General features: G+C 44.7%; 1 protein-coding gene across 7 annotated transcripts in view; it reads left to right on the forward strand.

The window, feature by feature from the left end:
* Positions 1-17,366, forward strand: part of LOC147685342 (uncharacterized) — an 873,295-nt gene that overhangs the window by 538,499 nt on the left and 317,430 nt on the right. For all 7 annotated transcript variants that reach the window (XM_086939630.1, XM_086939626.1, XM_086939627.1 and 4 more), the window contains one exon: positions 9,024-9,240. In XM_086939630.1, coding sequence (XP_086795756.1) covers positions 9,024-9,240 — 217 coding nt within the window. The remainder of the gene's footprint in view (positions 1-9,023; positions 9,241-17,366) is intronic.

Genomic DNA, 17,366 nt, shown 5'->3' on the forward strand with positions numbered 1-17,366 from the left:
CATATGACTAAGGGGCAAAGGCTATAAAATATGCCAGATCAAGATCAGTATCTGGTCTCTGGCGTCCGGCACAGATGCCGCTAGGAAGTACCGACGGACAGAGCGGTGCTTCACCAGTCCTGAGCCGCAGCCAGGCGGGGTGAGGTGTATACTTCTTACTAATCAGCCCACCGCTGAGTGTAAGAAGAGATCTGGAACAGACACAACCTGGAGGTTCAGGTGACTTTTCTGTGTCGTTCCTACACTACATTTTACTGTTTACTTATCTATCACGTTGGGTTTCTTTGTTTGCAGTAGCTGTATTTAATTAGGTCCTGAAGAAAGCAAGGCTAGTGGCCAGTTTTGCTGAAACATGTCGACCACGTCACACCACTAGACAGGTTATAAATTCGCCCTGTCTGAGCTATTTTTTAATATTGGTGCTAGGAGTTATACCTCATTAAATTAATTTTTGCTCCTTAAACCAATTTTATTCACCCTTATATTTCTCCTGGTTTTTTCTTGCACTGCACTCTTGCACTGCACACTACACCTTTTTCCAACCCTGTCAGTTACTTTACCAACACATATGGTCTCAACCATAACACCAACACTTACTGACTAACAGGAAGATCACCTCTTTCTGTTAATATACCAAGATCTGGTACAGTGTTGGTCCTCGGAGCCCCAAATGATGAAGGGCGGTTCCGAGTGGTGACTGATGGGAGCCAGAAACTTCTAATCCTCCATACTTGATTAACCTACAGCCAATACATAGGGTATGCTTACTTAGCTGAGGCAGATTTGTTACCCTTTCCACTACGGACGTCTCTGGTTTAAATGTGAGTAGGGAACTTTGAGAAAGCACGACTGAACTATTCAGATGGACTACTCGGATAATTCAAACGTAAGAGAGATGCCAGTGGTAACTTGGAATGATCATTTGAAGGCCAAAGAATTCTGGCAACATAGGGAAGAGTTCGCAAAATGGGGAATCGAGATTAGACCGGTTGAAATTGAAAGATACCCGGGCCCGTTATCCACGTTGGCAGACACAAGCCCAGAGTTTAACAGTGGAATACTCTGGGGCGCGGTAGGCCTCTTGGACAGCAGCAAGGGAGGATGGTCCAACCTACGGATCATCCGTCAAGGATGGACAGGAGTCGCCAGCCAGGTGCGGAAAGTCCTAGCTCCAATGGCAACCCCAGTGGACATAAAGAGGGATGAAGCATGAAAGCCGAACCTGAAGGTATGCTCTTGGAATATAAATGGACTGGGAGGCAAAACAAATGACTTTGAACTAATAGCATTCCTTAAACAATTCAACATCATACTATTCCAAGAGACTTGGTCAATTGCATCGGACCACATAAATGCCTTTAAAGAAATACAACAACATGCCATCAAAAGAGGTTTAACAGGCAGGGCAGCGGGAGGCCTATCGATTTATCTAAACACCAGCATCCCATGGTCAGTTGAGTCAATTGAGTCAGGTCAATCATGGATTCAATGTATTAAAATCATGCTCCCGACTGACACCAGTTCAGGACAACATGTTACCATAGAGTGTCGCTCATTGGTTATATGTAATATCTATATTCATCCGGCATCAAAGAACAAACTACAGAAAATTCTGTCCCTAAAAGCATTTCTCAAATCCTTGCAAGCCACTTACCAACAGGCCGGTTTGGTGGTTTCTGGCGACCTAAACATGTTTCTACTAGAAAGAGACCCCGTCCATGACATCCAACGTACAAAGCGGTACGGGAAAATAATACCTCCAACAATAACAAACCATCGGAAAAAAGACAAACACGGCCAGATGTGTGCCCAAATGTTAGCCGATATCGGACTGATCACTTTGAATGGACGATTCTTGCAGGATCAGCCGGCATCCTCGACCAGAATTGTCAAAAAGGCCCAATCAATTCTGGATTATACCATCGTGGACTCTGAGGTATTACAAATAGTAGTTACCTACAGAATAATCCACAAACTGGAGAGCGATCACAGTCTACAAGCAATAGAGCTCAGATTGCAACACTCAAAGGCCCCAGCAACAAAAGACCTGATGATAACTCTGACCCTTTATAATCTTAAGCGATTAGCATGGAACGGAAAGAATGCAGGTGAAATCATGGTTCATGTGAAACTAATGTCGGTAGAAGACGAGGCAAAAAACCCATTTGCATATCAAGAAAACTGGGAAAAAATGACTGCACTCCTAACCGACAAATTTGGTCAACAAAAACAGACTAACAAAAGAAAACCCTGTCAGTCACAACAAGCTCACTCGGGTGCAATAGAGAAAAAAAAAAGGTTATTCAATCAGGAACTTAGAAAACTCCAAGGGAAAGACCCCAAGAGGGGTGACGACATTAGGCAGCAAATACATAATCTAAGGCAAATATACAAAAAAGAAGTATGGACTCTAAAGAAAAAACATCAAACAGAAATCTGGCAACAATTAATAGAAGCCAGCAAATCCAACAACAACAGGAAATTCTGGGCAGAAATCAACAAAGTAGCCAATGGAGCAGCCCTCGTTTTTAATGCAAATATACTACAGGAAGACTGGATACACCATATAGAGCAGTCTCAAATGACCGACGCGCAAGTAAGGAACGAACACCCTCTCACCTTCCCACTGACAGAAAAGCACGAAGAAGATCAAACCTTTGAAGGAACCTGGATAACGAAATGCCAAGTCCAAACGGTCCTGAACAAATTGAGGCCAAAAGGTGCCCCAGGCCCGAATGGCTTGCCCAATGGGCTCTTCAAACAAGATCACTCGTTCTGGGCAGAATATCTCTCCCCATTGTACAATCATGCATTCCAATCAGGAAGCATTCCCTCCTCATGGAGAGGGAGAATTTTGCACCCAATCTTCAAAGCAGGAGTGCGCACAGATCCAGCGAATTACAGACTGAACGCGCTCATTGACGTAGAGGCCAAGGTATACACATCAAATCTCCTGATTGCGCTGGAAGACTGGATCAGCCGCAACAACATCCTTCCAATCACCCAAACCAGGTTCAGGCCTGGAACCAACACGTTATGCACTCTGACAGCGCTCAACCTTCTTGTCGAGAGAGCAAAGGCCAAATCAACAAAACTGTACACCTGTTTTGTTGACCTAAAAGCGGCGTTCGACACAGTGCCAAGGGAGATACAATGGGAAAAGATGGCCAACTGGGGTACCCCCCGAAGTTGTTACGGGCCATCATAAATCTATACTCATCCACCAGGGTCAAGATAAAACTCGGTAATGGGGACAAGACAACATCAAAAATCCCCACCCGAATTGGCCTCAAGCAGGGATGCGTATCAGCCGCCACCCTCTTCAACATCTTCACTGCGGACCTTGACAAGAGCATCTCAGAGATTCAAAGCGACCCACCAAAACTAGCCCAACACAAAATAAGGTGTATGCAGTATGCCGACGACATTGTTCTGTGCAGCCAGACCCCGTTGGATCTCCAACGCGCTATAACAAGGTTGCACAAATATACTTGCACGCATGGGCTGCAATTCAACTATAAAAAAACAAAAGTGGTTTGCATTGCGTCTCACCAAGGGCAGCAAACATTCAGATGGCACATCGCGAGAAACATCATAGAGCAATGTCCCACCTATAAGTATCTGTGAGTACTTGTTGATTCAAGATGGTCACTAAAAGAACACACCATGTACGGAAAATCTCAGGCAATCAAATTGCGGTTTGCCCTAAATATACTAAAAACAAAATTAACATGTCCATCTAACGAATACTTGCTGAAAGTGATCGCTGCTAAATTTTTACCCTCCCTCACGTATTGCTCCGACCTATACAGAGGCAAAGATGCGAATGTCCTGAATCTCCAACAGTCAGCGTTGTTCAAATACCTCTACCGAATTCCGAAGTTTGCATCACAGGCGCAGGTACGCCTTCAATTCGGATTACTTAACCAGATTCACACAAGACAAGCTGCCATAATAAAAACGTGCTGGAAATTAAGAGCAGCACAAGAGGACACACTGATGGGTCACTGTTGGACTGAAATCAACAATCAAACCATAGGAAAAAAGGCATGGAAAAAAAACACTGGAAGAAGCGTTGGAAAATCTTGACATGCAACAGACGTGGAACAATGAACATACCTTTGCGGCCTTTAAAAAAGCTGCCAATGGTGCGGCGAAACATAAATCCAGGATTGCTGACAAAGCAACATTGGCCAAGAAAAAACATGGATGGATGGTACTGGCCAAGTACGACAGAAGCATTCCGCAACCGTACCTAGTCAATTACATAACACCATCAACGCAACAAATGCTATTATGACTGCGGCTGGGAATCTATACCACAAAAGACCAGATCCCGGCATGGCGGCAAACATGGCCAACATCATTGTGCAGACTTTGTGGTCTGGCTGAAGAATCCCGGATCCACGTCTTGTGCATCTGTCCCGCTCTGAGCAACCTGAGACGGTATTATCTCCTTCAAATATTCCGCCTTTTCCACATCAGAACTTGTCGGTCGGCAGTCATGCTAGTATTGAACAGCGAACAGCTGCAGACAGCCTGCAGAGCCACCCGTTTTTTTCAGAAAGTGACCCTCCTATTGATGAAAAACGAAAAAGAGGTGACCAATGGGACAAAATACAAAGTCTCACAGAAACAAAAGACTTTGAAGCTAGATAATGAAAGATAGACTTTTTTTTTACTCTGAAATGGTCACCTGTCAGCAGATGCATTCTTATTTATTTTATGGAATAAGTTATTTGAAATTCTCTCCTTTTTTGTAAAGGTTTTTATTAACCATATACAATAAACATTTTACTTACTTACTTACTTATATGTATTAAAAGGGAAGGGTTGAGCCTGGCACGAGGTTTAACCTGCCAGGTCGTCATGGCAGTTTAAAACTGCACACATGCTCTGCAAAGGCTGGCCTGAGATATGTTTAAAGGGCTACTTTAGAGGATGGCGCGCTACCAGCACTCCAGATCCACTAGTAGCATTTAATTCACAGGCCCTGTGCATATGCCACTTTACTAGAGACACAGAAGTAAATTAAATATGCTGATTGGGTATAAGCAAATGCAACATGTTTTAAGGAGAGAACACTAGCACTTTAGCACTGGTGCACAGTGTCCTAAAGCCAACAAAAACAAATTCAGAACAAGGAGGAGGAAGTAGTCAAGGAGTTTGGGCTGACCCTGCACGAAAAGTAATTTCCAACAGAGAGGAGACAAAAAGCCACTTTGTAACCAACGCCTTGAGACCCTCACTGGTGATTTGATACACTTTATACATTCTTGATTGATTGAATGAAACTATAGTTTTCCACTACCCTTTCCTGGCCCAATGTACTCCAGAAGAATTACCACCCACAGGTTAACAGGTAGTTCAGTAAGATAGCTTCTATTGCTTTCCAACTCTTCCTTTGGAATTTTCTTGATTCGAGACTCCCAGTTCCACCCCACATTCCCACTAGCACATTCTGGTAAAGACAGTGCTTGATTTGTAAAACAGTGCCAGGGCTTGTGTCAGGAGCCCACTGCACCTTACTCCACCCATAGTCCCTGCCAGCGCTGGCTGGGAGGTTGAGGCCCAAGGATCCCAAAGTGGCTTGTAATGAGACTGAAACTGTGTAGCCACATATATGAAGAGTCCTGAGGTGTTGTGGCCAAATTATAGCACATGGACGTGGGAACCTAGCAAACAATCAGATCCCTAGAGGTTGTTGTTCATGGCACTCATGTACTTGGTGATTTTTTTAAATGTGAAATGTGTCATTTTGTCCAGAATGGACAAGTGGAAGTATTTTGAGCTAATATATAGTGCTAAATTCCAGATTTGCATTTTGGGTAATTATGCATAATTTTACCTAACTTTTTCGAAATGTTGTGTAATTACACAAAAACACATTATGCAAAATTCGCAAAAAAACAAGTGTGCCAGAGACTCACACTGGGATAAGAAGCTTGCACCTAGCTTGCTGGGTGGCTGTTTTGTGTTCCTGAGGAAAAACCCTAAGCCATGGAGGTGCATGCACAACATCACCAAAGTCTCCTTGACTGCTGCAGCCTCTACTTCAGCGTACCTCGTGCCATTGTACACATTGCCCAAATACCAAGCGGCAAGACTGGGACAAGTTATTGCTTCTCTTGCTAACTGTACCATGTGGTTAGAGTTGTGCAGCCCTGCCAAAAAGCCTAGGTACTGCTTCAATACCAATAAATTAAGTAGGATAACAAACATGGAACTATGCGAATTCAAGAGAACCCAAGGTGCGGGATGGAAGAGCTCTCTGCCAATAAGGAGGGAATATTTCTAACTCTGCAGCACGGCTACTTTGCCGGGTTCCTAGAGCCTCTTCTGTTTCCGGTCACCTACGGGATCTGCACTGGCTCAGTGTTGAGAACTGAATTAAGTTCAAAGCCCTGAGCTACATGTTCAAAATCAAAACAGGTGTAGCCCCTAAGTACCTGCAGTGTCTGATTTCCCCCTATGTGCCTCTTAGATGCCTGCCCTCATCTACTCAAGGGAAATGGTCTGTGCCCAGAGTTAGACTTTTTCGGATGGGTGGCAGATCATTTGTGTATATCGGTCCTTCACTCTGGAATTCCCTTCCCACATCTATTCGGATGAAACCATATATGTCCAATTTCGCAAATCACTGAAAACGTGGCTTTTTAACCAATAATCATTTAAGCAGTTTTACATTCCGTGGTCTGCCTGACACCGGGAAACTCTTTTTGGGTAGCTGATGTGCCCTATAAATTTAATAAATAATAATAATAGTAACTAGCCCCCTAGCAGAGCACTATAGTTTGTCTTCCCCATATTGGCTGAAGGGTGTTACTTCTAATATTCTGCTGTTGATGAAATCATTTTTACAGTATTATGTTGTGACTGTTTTGAGTGAAACACTTAGGGCCTCATTTACAAGAAATTGCCGCAGGGCAGCTCTGCAAGACTTCTTGTTGTGCTGCACTATGACAATTCAAAAGGGCAGGAATGAACTGTATTTAAAAAATACAGTGCATTCCTGTCCTTTCAGCCATCTCCAGCGCACAATTTGTAGCCGAGCACCAACACAGGCACCCTTGCCCCATGATGCCAGGGTGTCTGCGTTGTTGGCACAATTGTTTCGTGCCCGAAGGAGCATCTTCCTGCACAAAAATAATCAATGGAGATGTTTTTCTATACCTATGTGTGCTGCAGAATGCAGCACACAGAGAAAGAGGAAAACATATGGAGAAATAACGTTATTTCTCCTTCTTACTGCACCCATGAAGAGATGCTCAGTGTTGACACATTCCCAGATTGAAGCTATGTTGCAAATTGGCAATGTGTCAAATACCATGGGCGTTGAGTTCGGAACACCGACCGCAATGCTCATGGCACACCTCCCTCATGCAGTTTAAGGCAATGCAGAGACTTGCACTGCGTTTCCTTACACCATATCTACGAGGACATGAGAAGCCATGTGGGGTGGCTTTTCATGGGCTCATAAATATGCCTCTGCACTCTGTGCTGCCTATTCTGAATAAGCCTTGGACAGCTCAATTTCAATAAACTGTGAGTCAAGTGCTAAAGGGTGTACTTGGTGCTAAGTTTTGGTCCCAACAGTTGGGACAAGCTCAGGAACACCAGTGGAAAATGGTTCTGTTTGACACAATTTTAGCCCAGGACGACCGATTGTTCTCGTACCCCAGAACAACTACTCACAAATAGGTGTGCCTAAACTGTGTAAACTGTAGGACTGTATGGAGGGGAGTTTGGTGTACTCCATTTTGGATACTGCAGGTAAACTCATCTCCTCCCAAAAGGAGGACTGCAATAGACTTCAACTGGGGGTACCGAGCAACACTGCACATTACATAGGCCAATGCTTAGATCACTGAACTTGCAGAGCACCTCTCGCTTCACATACTGAGAGTGGCATCTGTTTTGAGTTTCTCTGTAGTGCATATTTTCGTAGATCCTTGACAGTGCACCTTAGAAGTATCCTTCCATTAGATTTTCCATTTCTTTATGTACTGTTATGCAAATGTATTTCTGATAGAACTGCTTGAATGCTGCATTTTTGGGGTCGTTTTGGGTACATTGTGGAGTTATGAATCTCTAACCCTACCTCCTTGGGAAGTCTTGGAATGCTTGCTTCTCTACCCGAGTCAAGTGCTAAAAGGTTGTTCTTAGTGCTCAGTTATCAACAGCTGAAGTAGGACAAGCTCAGCAACATCAATGGACATCGACTCAATCAACTCAGGTCATACCGAGAAACCCTTTGTGCCACGGAATCCCCAAACTGGTTCTGACATCCACCATTTCAATAGTCTCTCACTATCACAGTTGTTTCTGGTGTGCCTACAAGTGAATCTGCTTTTCACAGTAGTTCACCATCAGGAGTGCTTTGGAAATGGCTGCTAATAACTTGGTCAACAGTTTGAGTTCAATGGAGCAGGAGAACAGGCATAAATTGGCGGTTCCCCTGTCTGGACACATTTGTGATTCCTTCTCTCAATTGGAGAAGGGCAACAGCAAGGTTTCTGTCAGCAGAGAATCAGTCAGTTTGTCCACAGAAACCATGACCTGGTAAACCACCCAACACTGAGCTGCAAGGTCATAGAGATGGTGTCCCCGCCATTGTTAAGGTGGCGCAATCATCACTTGATTTGCCTGTCTGGGACTGCAATGTAAATTATGGTAGTCCTTGGCATTAAAATCACACAAAACTCCCTTCAAGTCATGGCCATTGATGTTATGTTTTTCAAGAACAAACTCCTGCTTTGGTTATTTATTTTGGAGAAACAAAATACGTTTTCCAAGTGCTTGGCAGACACTTCAATCTTCAGAGCAATTACATCAGAGATGGTTGATGGTTGATTCCTGATGGGTTGGTCTTCCACCAGAGAAACTGATGCTGTTGGTTCTGCTGACCTATTGGGCCAGCAGCCAGATTGCTGCCATCTAAATATGGGCTATTGATTTTTAAAATGGTACATTCAAAGTGTTGTGCAGTGATGTCTACTAACATCTTTTTTCTTCTCAAACAGTTGTAATGCAACCACCAGTTATCAATCAGACTATAGTTTTGGGGAACAATGACAAAGAGACAAGAACCCCACCGGCACCTCCAATGATAATAGGACAAGCAGGAGACACACCAATGCGAACCACATGCCCTGCCTGCCGGCAACAAATTATAACCAGCACCAGTTCCGTGCCTGGGGGTATGGCCTGGATCATATGTGCTATTCTCGCTATTTTAGGGTAAGAGCTGTTCAACTGAGGTTTGTTTAAACTTTGCATTACTGAAAGAGCTTGAAGTTGTTGAGTTCACCCAAAAATATTGTACATATGTCCACTTAAATTCAAATGCAAGTCAAACACTCTGATTCTAAAAACTGTTGTGTTGCCACTTACAATAGCCAATACAAGAGGCGAGTGGGGGGCAACTAGAACAGCCATATTTTCTGAAACCTTCAGAAACAGGCGAAATATGAGTGAATTAACCTATTAATGTTTTAGCATAGGATATACATAGGAATAGAGCTTTCTTCAGCAGTATATGCACACAAATGAACACTGGCAGTTCAGTCCACAAGCAGAGCGTATTTGCTGAGAGTGACTGACAAAATCCAGTACACGCCATGCACAGCACAGTGTTGAAAGGAGGTAGGGCCACACTGGTAAGTATACATGCTTCTATAATGTCAATTGAGTATCAGCAAAGGGAGTGGCACCAGCAACAGGCAATGCCACACATCTCAATCTCATAGTGAAACATTTGCAACTTTAATGCTAAACTTGCCAATCTTGGCATCAAGGTTTTTCCCCCTTTGGATTTCAAAATACTTCGAATGGCTTATAATCTTTACAAATCTTGAATTTCCTTCCTCACACATACAACCAGAATCGTTCAGCTGCCCAAGTTGCCTCAAGTAACTCTTTTTCAATCACCAAGTATTTGCAATCAAATTGCGTCAAAGTATGAGAAGCATAGGACACAATCCACATCTCATTCTTCATCCTTTGTGAAAACACAGCTCAATACCATACTCACTAGCATCCACTGACAACACACATTCTGCCTTCCTCATAAATGATCACAAAAATGGAGCTACAGAAATCTCTTTTTTCACTGCTTTAAAACATGTAACTGTTCCTCCGCCTATATACATGACACATTTTATTTTAGTAATGCTCTTAAACGTTGCACTTTAGATGCATAGTTCTCCAGGAAACGTGAATAAAATTCTGTGAGACCTAAAAATGACATCAAATGTTCCTTATTCTGAGGTTCTGGTGCAGCCATAATCACTTCCACATGACTGATTTTTGGTTGAACACCCTCCTTAGATATTACTTGGCCCATATACTCTACTTTCTGTTTTCCAAATACGCACTTCTCATTTCTGACAGTCAAACCATGCCTCCTGAGAGCCAATAATACTGCATGGATTTATTCATCATGGGCATTTTTGTCTTGACCAAAAATTAAAATGCCATCTTGGAACACCTTAGCACCATGTATCCCCTAGAAGAATCCTTGTCATCGGTCTCTGGAACACCGCTGAAGTACTCTCAAGCCCAAAAGGCATTTTACAATTCCGGCACATGCCTTCAGGTGTGATAAATTATATACAATGTTTTGATTCATCATCCAATACAATTTGGTGGTATGCACTTGCTAGATCAATTTTTGAAAACCAAGTGGCATCCCCTATTGATGACGTCAATTCATGTAAATTTGGCAATGGAAACATTTTCACCCATATCACATCATTTAGACATCTTAAGTCAACATATAAACCTAAATCTCCACTGGCCTTAAGAGTAATCACAACCGGAGAAGCCCAATCAGAACTTTCCACCGATTATATTATCCCTTCCGCGCACAATTCCTGCAACATACCTTTAAAGTTTTCCCTGTAATTCACTGGCACTTTTCTAAGTTTTTGTCTAATAGGAATGATACCATCCTGCTAAATAATTTTGTGTTTGAAATGAAGCATTTTGCACACTTGGTCAGAAAAAAATCAGAATACATCCTCTTAAGACCAGCATATCCAACTTCTGTTGTACTCTTATTGCACCACATACACAGGGGGATCCACTTAATATTCTGCCTACCCCAAATATTTGCTCCCTTCTTAGCTACATAAACTTTATCATGACATTTTCTACCACCAAATCCTACATCAGCCGACATAAAACCCTCTTTAGGAATCTTGGTCCCGATGTAGGTGGCCCAATACCGATCGGTAACGGCCGAAAATACCGATTTTCGGCCCTTACCGAGCGGTATCCAGCCATCGGGATGTAGGAGGCTGAAATCCGTCCGAATCGGTATTAATACCGAATCGGTATAGATACCGAATAGGTAATAAACCGAATCGGAAATACACCGATTCGGTAAAAGAACGAATCGCTAACATACCGATTCGGTAAATATACCGAATCGGACCATGTACCGAATCGGTAGATATACCGATTCGGACCATCTACCGATTCGGTAGAGTTACCGAATCAGTAAATTACCGAATCGGACAGGCCAAAACTCTGATAGAGATGTAGGGAAGCACAGAAATACCGATTTTGCCTCAAAATCGGTATTTCAAATTCGGTATTTACCATGGATTCGAATCAGGTGGTAACCAACTGCAACCTATAAAATGAGTCCCAAAATGCAATGCAACTTGCAGGATGGGGGCATTTTATGTCATTGCAAGGCGGCTACGGCTACAGCAGGAAGGAGAGAGGGAATGGCAAAGAGAGGAACAGGTCTACAGACAGAGGATCACCCTGTTCATGCTCACAGAGGCAGAGATCCTACAGAGGTACAGGCTGGACTCAGACACCATACTGGAGCTCATCAGGGACCTTAAACCACTGTTGGACCACCCCACCCCAAGGGCACACGCCATCTCAACGCACGTGCAGGTGCTAGGCAGCCTACACCTGCTTGCGTCTGGCAGCTATCAAAGTGCAGTTGCTGCGGTAGGAGGGGTGACCCAGAGCAGCCTGTCAAGGTTTTTCAACAAATTCCTTGATGCCATGATACAGAGGATGGACCAATACATTTCTTTCCCTGCAACCCATGCGGAACTGGTACAAACAAAAGCAGACTTTTACCAGATGGCACGATTCCCCCACATCATCGGCTGCATTGATGGCACGCACATTCGGATTTGCCCCCCTGCTGACACAGAATACATATACCGCAATAGGAAGTCTACGCACAACATCAATGTGCAGGTGATCTGCAATGCTAAGTGCACCATCACAGACCTGGTAGCAAAATTCCCAGGGAGTACCCACGACTCCTACATTTTCCAAAACAGCTGCATCTATGCACGGCTGACGGCTGGGGAATTTGGTGAAGGATACCTCCTAGGTGAGACACATCATCAGACCCCCATAACAAAATGTAGCACTGTAAAGTACATGTATGCATGTGAGAAATGTTACCCCTTTTCCTTCTAGACGACAGTGCATATGCCCTCCGCTCATTCATACTCACCCCCTACCTCAACCCCTCTACACCCAGCCAAAGGAGGGATAATCGGGCACACAAAAGCACAAGGAATGTAGTAGAACTGACCTTTGGCATCTGGAAAATCAGGTTCAGATGCTTGCACAAGAGTGGAGGTGCAAGGCAGTATACCCCCATCACCTGCTGCAAGATCATAGCTGTCTTTGCAATGTTGCACAACCTTGCGGTGAAGAAGGGCACTGAGGTGGAGTTGTCAGACTACGAGGACCATGACGATGACGTTGCTGTGCCACAAACAGAACCTGCTGGGGTGTCTACACCATGTGACGGCAGATACAGACGTGAGGAGATAACAGAAAACTATATCTGAGTGAGTACAGATGCACAGACAGGTCATGGATGTGAACAAAAAATACATTTAATAATGTTGGCACAACGTTACAGCACTGATGTGCAACAAATTAAATAAGTACAGTAAAGGTGGGGAATGGAAAAGGGCCGGGTTGCCTCACCCACCCTGGCAGTCTCACTTCCTGCTGCGCTTTGCTGAACCACTGGGATGTGGCTCCCCCCCTTCTGTATGTCCGGCTGCCTCAGCGGAGCGCCTGGTGCTCCGGCGCGGCTCAGACACAGCGCTGGCCGGGCTGCTGCGGCTGCTGCTGTCCCCAGCCTCCGCCACGTCCAGGGCAGGATTCACCACCGTGTTGGAGATGATGAGGGCCTCCATGGCAGTGGTGATGCGGGCCATGCCCCTGGTCACCTCTGCAGTGTTCTGAGTGAGGCAGTCTTCCATATTTGCCCCTCAGCGGCATAGCAGGGCGGTTGCTGCGGCAAGCCGGTTGATTGCCCGGTTTTGTACACGGGCATCCCTGCGCCTAGTGTGCTCATGCTCCTCCATCTTTGCACACAGCTGTGTTATGGAAGTTGTCATGCGCCCCAGTCCTGTTGCTATTTCCTTGTTACTTGCGACGAAATTCACAAATCCCTTTGACATCTCCCCCATCTGCAGGTTGTGTTCCCGCAATTGGCGCTGGCAAGCCAGGATGGACTTGGCCTGCATCCGCTGGATCCGCACCATGCTCCCCTCAAGCCCTTGGAAGACGGTGCCCTCCCGTGCTGGTAAAGCACTGTTGGAAGTGCGTGGGCGGCGGCGATTGGTGCTGCCCTGCTGGGTGGCCTGCTGTGCCACAGGTGTCGCAGGTGTGGGTGCTGGTGCCTGACCCGCAGCTCCCTCCATGATGGTCAATGGGGCAACAATGATCCTCCTGGCAGGAGATGTGGCAGGTGCTGGCTGGGTCCGTGTGGGTGAGTTCTCCTGTGAGAACTGCAATGGGGGAGATAGTGACAGTAGGGGGGAGTGGGGAAATGAGAGGGTATGTCCTGGGTCATCCTCATTGGCCATGGCACTGCTGTCCTCCTCCTCCTCCTGTGAAGGAACCATGCTGCTTGGCCCTGCCACCGCACTGACCGCTGTTGCTGGAGCTGTCGCTTGTGGAGCTGCTGCTCCACTGCCTGATGGTGCCCCTAGGTATAAAGAAGCATTTGTGAACTGAGTGCAAATGTCTTACAGTCACTACAATTAAAGCATTGCACATATCCTTTTCATTACTCTGAATCTATTATTAAGTGCATTGCAGTTTAATGTGCACTGACATTTGTTACTACATTAGCTGACTACATTTACCATGATGCATTGCTCATGTATGTTGCTAGCAGTACTGGGCTGGGGTTTGGCTGTGCATTGGGGCTAAAGGGGAGGTGTCTGGTAGGGTGTGTCATGCTGCGCATGCTTCTTACCTTTTGATGTAGCTCTGGATGAGCTGTCCAGGTCCCCAACTCCCACCACACTCTCGGTCTCAATCGTTGTGGACACCAGTTCAGTGAGGGGTGGCGCGGGGTTCCTGCCTCCACCGGTCAGACCTGCCTGGTTGTGCAGCTCCGCCAATTTCCTCTTGGTGAGTCTGCGTATATCATAAAACCTCTTCTGGAGGTCGTCCAGGCTCCTGGGGGTCACACCAACTGCATTCACCCTCTCACCGATGCCACTCCACAGCTTCCTCTTGGTGGACTCAGGGACTGTGAGGGACAGCCTCCCAAACAGCTGCCTGTGGACCCTCACCACCTCCTCCACCAATACTTGCAGCTCCATGCTGCTGAACTTGACCTTGCGCTTCCGCTCAGCCTTCTGGCTCTCGGAGCTGCTTGCCATTTCCACTGTGATCAGGATTGTGCTACCACTCTCTCTGCTGCTCACTCTGAATGCTCAGCTCTGGCTGCCTCTCCAGAAAGTTCTAATGAGTTGCACCTACCTAGGTAGCCACTCCCTGCTAGGGTGGTTCCACCTCATTGGCTGTTGTCATTAGTTTCACTTTTACTTGCTCGCCGATTCCGTATTTACCGATTCCGTATTTACCGAATCGGTATTTACCGATTCGGTAATTGCCGAATCGGTAAATACCGATTCGGTATTTACAATGCATTCCTATGGGCCTTTTGGCCCATAGGGTTGTATTGCCATTACTGAATCGGTATTTACCGATTCTGTATTTACCGATTCGGTGAATACCGATTCGGTAAGTATCGAAACACGATACCGATTGTTACCGAATCGGTATTTTACCGATTTTTTTCCCTACATCTCATTTTCCAAATTCAAAATACCGATTCGGTAAAAATCGGTATTTTAAATTCGGTAAATGACTTTTACCTACATCGGGCCCCTAATGTCCAGAATAGCTGCCAGATTAACATCAGAATTCATTAATGTCCTACCTGGCCATAACTTCTCAAACATACTTTTACCCATGATAGTGTACCACACAAATGAATCAACCATGGTTCTGACATCAACCTCATCAATGCATACCGTACAAGTGGGTGAACTTATGACTCTGTCAACTTCATCTGCCTGCTCATCTTGCACTCTCAATACTACCCCACTTAAACTCCCTTCATCCCCCAAAACATCTTCCAGAATTTCATTCACTTTCTTCCTCATATTCTTACACATGCTACAGAAATGGTATTTTTTTCCTGCATGTACACAGCTTGTTTAATGCAGGACACCATTTAAAATTGACTAAATGATTACTCAAGCCACATCTAAAACAAGATAAAATTCACAAATCACCTGTTTTATTTTTCACCAAACTTTCACCCATTTTCACCTCTCCACTCTTATTCCTGACCCCAGCATCTTTTACACCAGAACTCACATGGTTACTCAGACCACCCTCATTTCTTGCTCTTTGAATAAACTTATCAGAAACTCCAATACTCCTAGCTACATCCACAGCAGCATTCAAGGATATTTCCCCATAAGGCCAAATTTTTCTTGAATTGTTTTCGACTTATTCTTCATATGTATTTGGTCTCAGACAACTAGATCATACATCATATGATCAAAATTGCATGTCACAGCTAAACCTCTTAGTGCAGATACAGAATGATCATACTTCCATCTTCTCTCTGTGCCATAGAATTCAATTTAAATCTTTCCATGACTACATTTATTTTCATGCCAAATCTTTCTTGCATCTGTTTAATAGCATACTGGTACACACGTATGTCCCCCGCATTCTCAATGACAGGCACATTTTACCACTGGTACAGCAACCAGGATCGGTATCAGAAATATCACTTGGACCTTCCAAAAGACTTCATCACACTACAGCCTGCAGACCTGCCAGTTTTTCTGGTACAAGGCTGAACCTCCAGTCACTGAGCCAGCAGAATCACCATCCGATGCACACTTCCATCGACTTTGTACAGATCAAAACGATGAACAGTACTTCCACTAGATCGCTAACAACACACCACTGGCACAACAACATCCAGTGACCGCCGGTGCCGATCACGACCCTCCTAGTCACTGTTGTTGAAAGGAGGTAGGTCCACACCGGTAAGTACAAATACTTCTTTAATGCCAATTGAGTATCAGCAAATGGAGCGGCACCAGCAACAGGCGATACCTTACATCAAACAGTTACTACTGTCACACATAGAATCTACCCATATCACACAATGCCCATTCCATCACCACGTTCTACCTACCCCTCACTAGAATACCATCCTAATACCACTCACAGGTGATGCTGGGAAAGGTAGCAAGTGTTGTGCATAGTTAGGCACTCATTTTAAATGTCATGCTAATGGAATTGGAAATCTCGACCCCAGATATACCGTTATTGGTGACTATGGTAACTCTGGTGTGTGGAAAAATCGTACACTACCAGTTGGACCCTGAAGTTATACTAAGAAGTGGGAAATTACTGGAGAAACTGTTTTTACTCCATCCGATTCCTCAGGCTGCATTTCCATCTGGAAATTTCAGCTACTTCTAGCAGCCGAAGTCTACAGTACAAACTGGCTGGGCCCCCAGGGTTACTCCTTTACTCCTAATCCTGATGAGCCAGGTCACTCCTCTAGAATTTGGGAAAGGTTTCACCCATAAGTTAGAAAAGAGCAGCGTCAAAGTGCACTATAGAGCACAATTGTAAAAATAAATTAGCTCAAAAAGCCATTCTTCTGCAGGGTGGGGGGGGGGGAGGGGGGGGAGGGGGGTCAGGGAATAATCCTGTTCTTCAACCATGAAATATTCACTATGGGCCACATGCATCAAACTTTTTTTTAAACTTTATTTATCATTTTCAAAAAGAACAAAGACGAAGCATTCAGTTATGTTTCATTGCGTTACATATTGACACATGAATAGAATAACGAGAGATGGAGCATACTCATATAATACACTTGACCAAGACATAGGGCGTTTAGATGACTGAAACATAACGGTAGTTGCCAATAAGGAGTCGATAAGACACAAAGTACCCCAAACATAAAAAAAAAAAGAATCAGAATGTGGGCGAAACCAATAATAGAAAAATGCACAAAGAGGAGAACA

Source organism: Lissotriton vulgaris, chromosome 10, assembly GCF_964263255.1.
Source record: "Lissotriton vulgaris chromosome 10, aLisVul1.2, whole genome shotgun sequence".
Lineage (NCBI taxonomy): Eukaryota > Metazoa > Chordata > Amphibia > Caudata > Salamandridae > Lissotriton > Lissotriton vulgaris.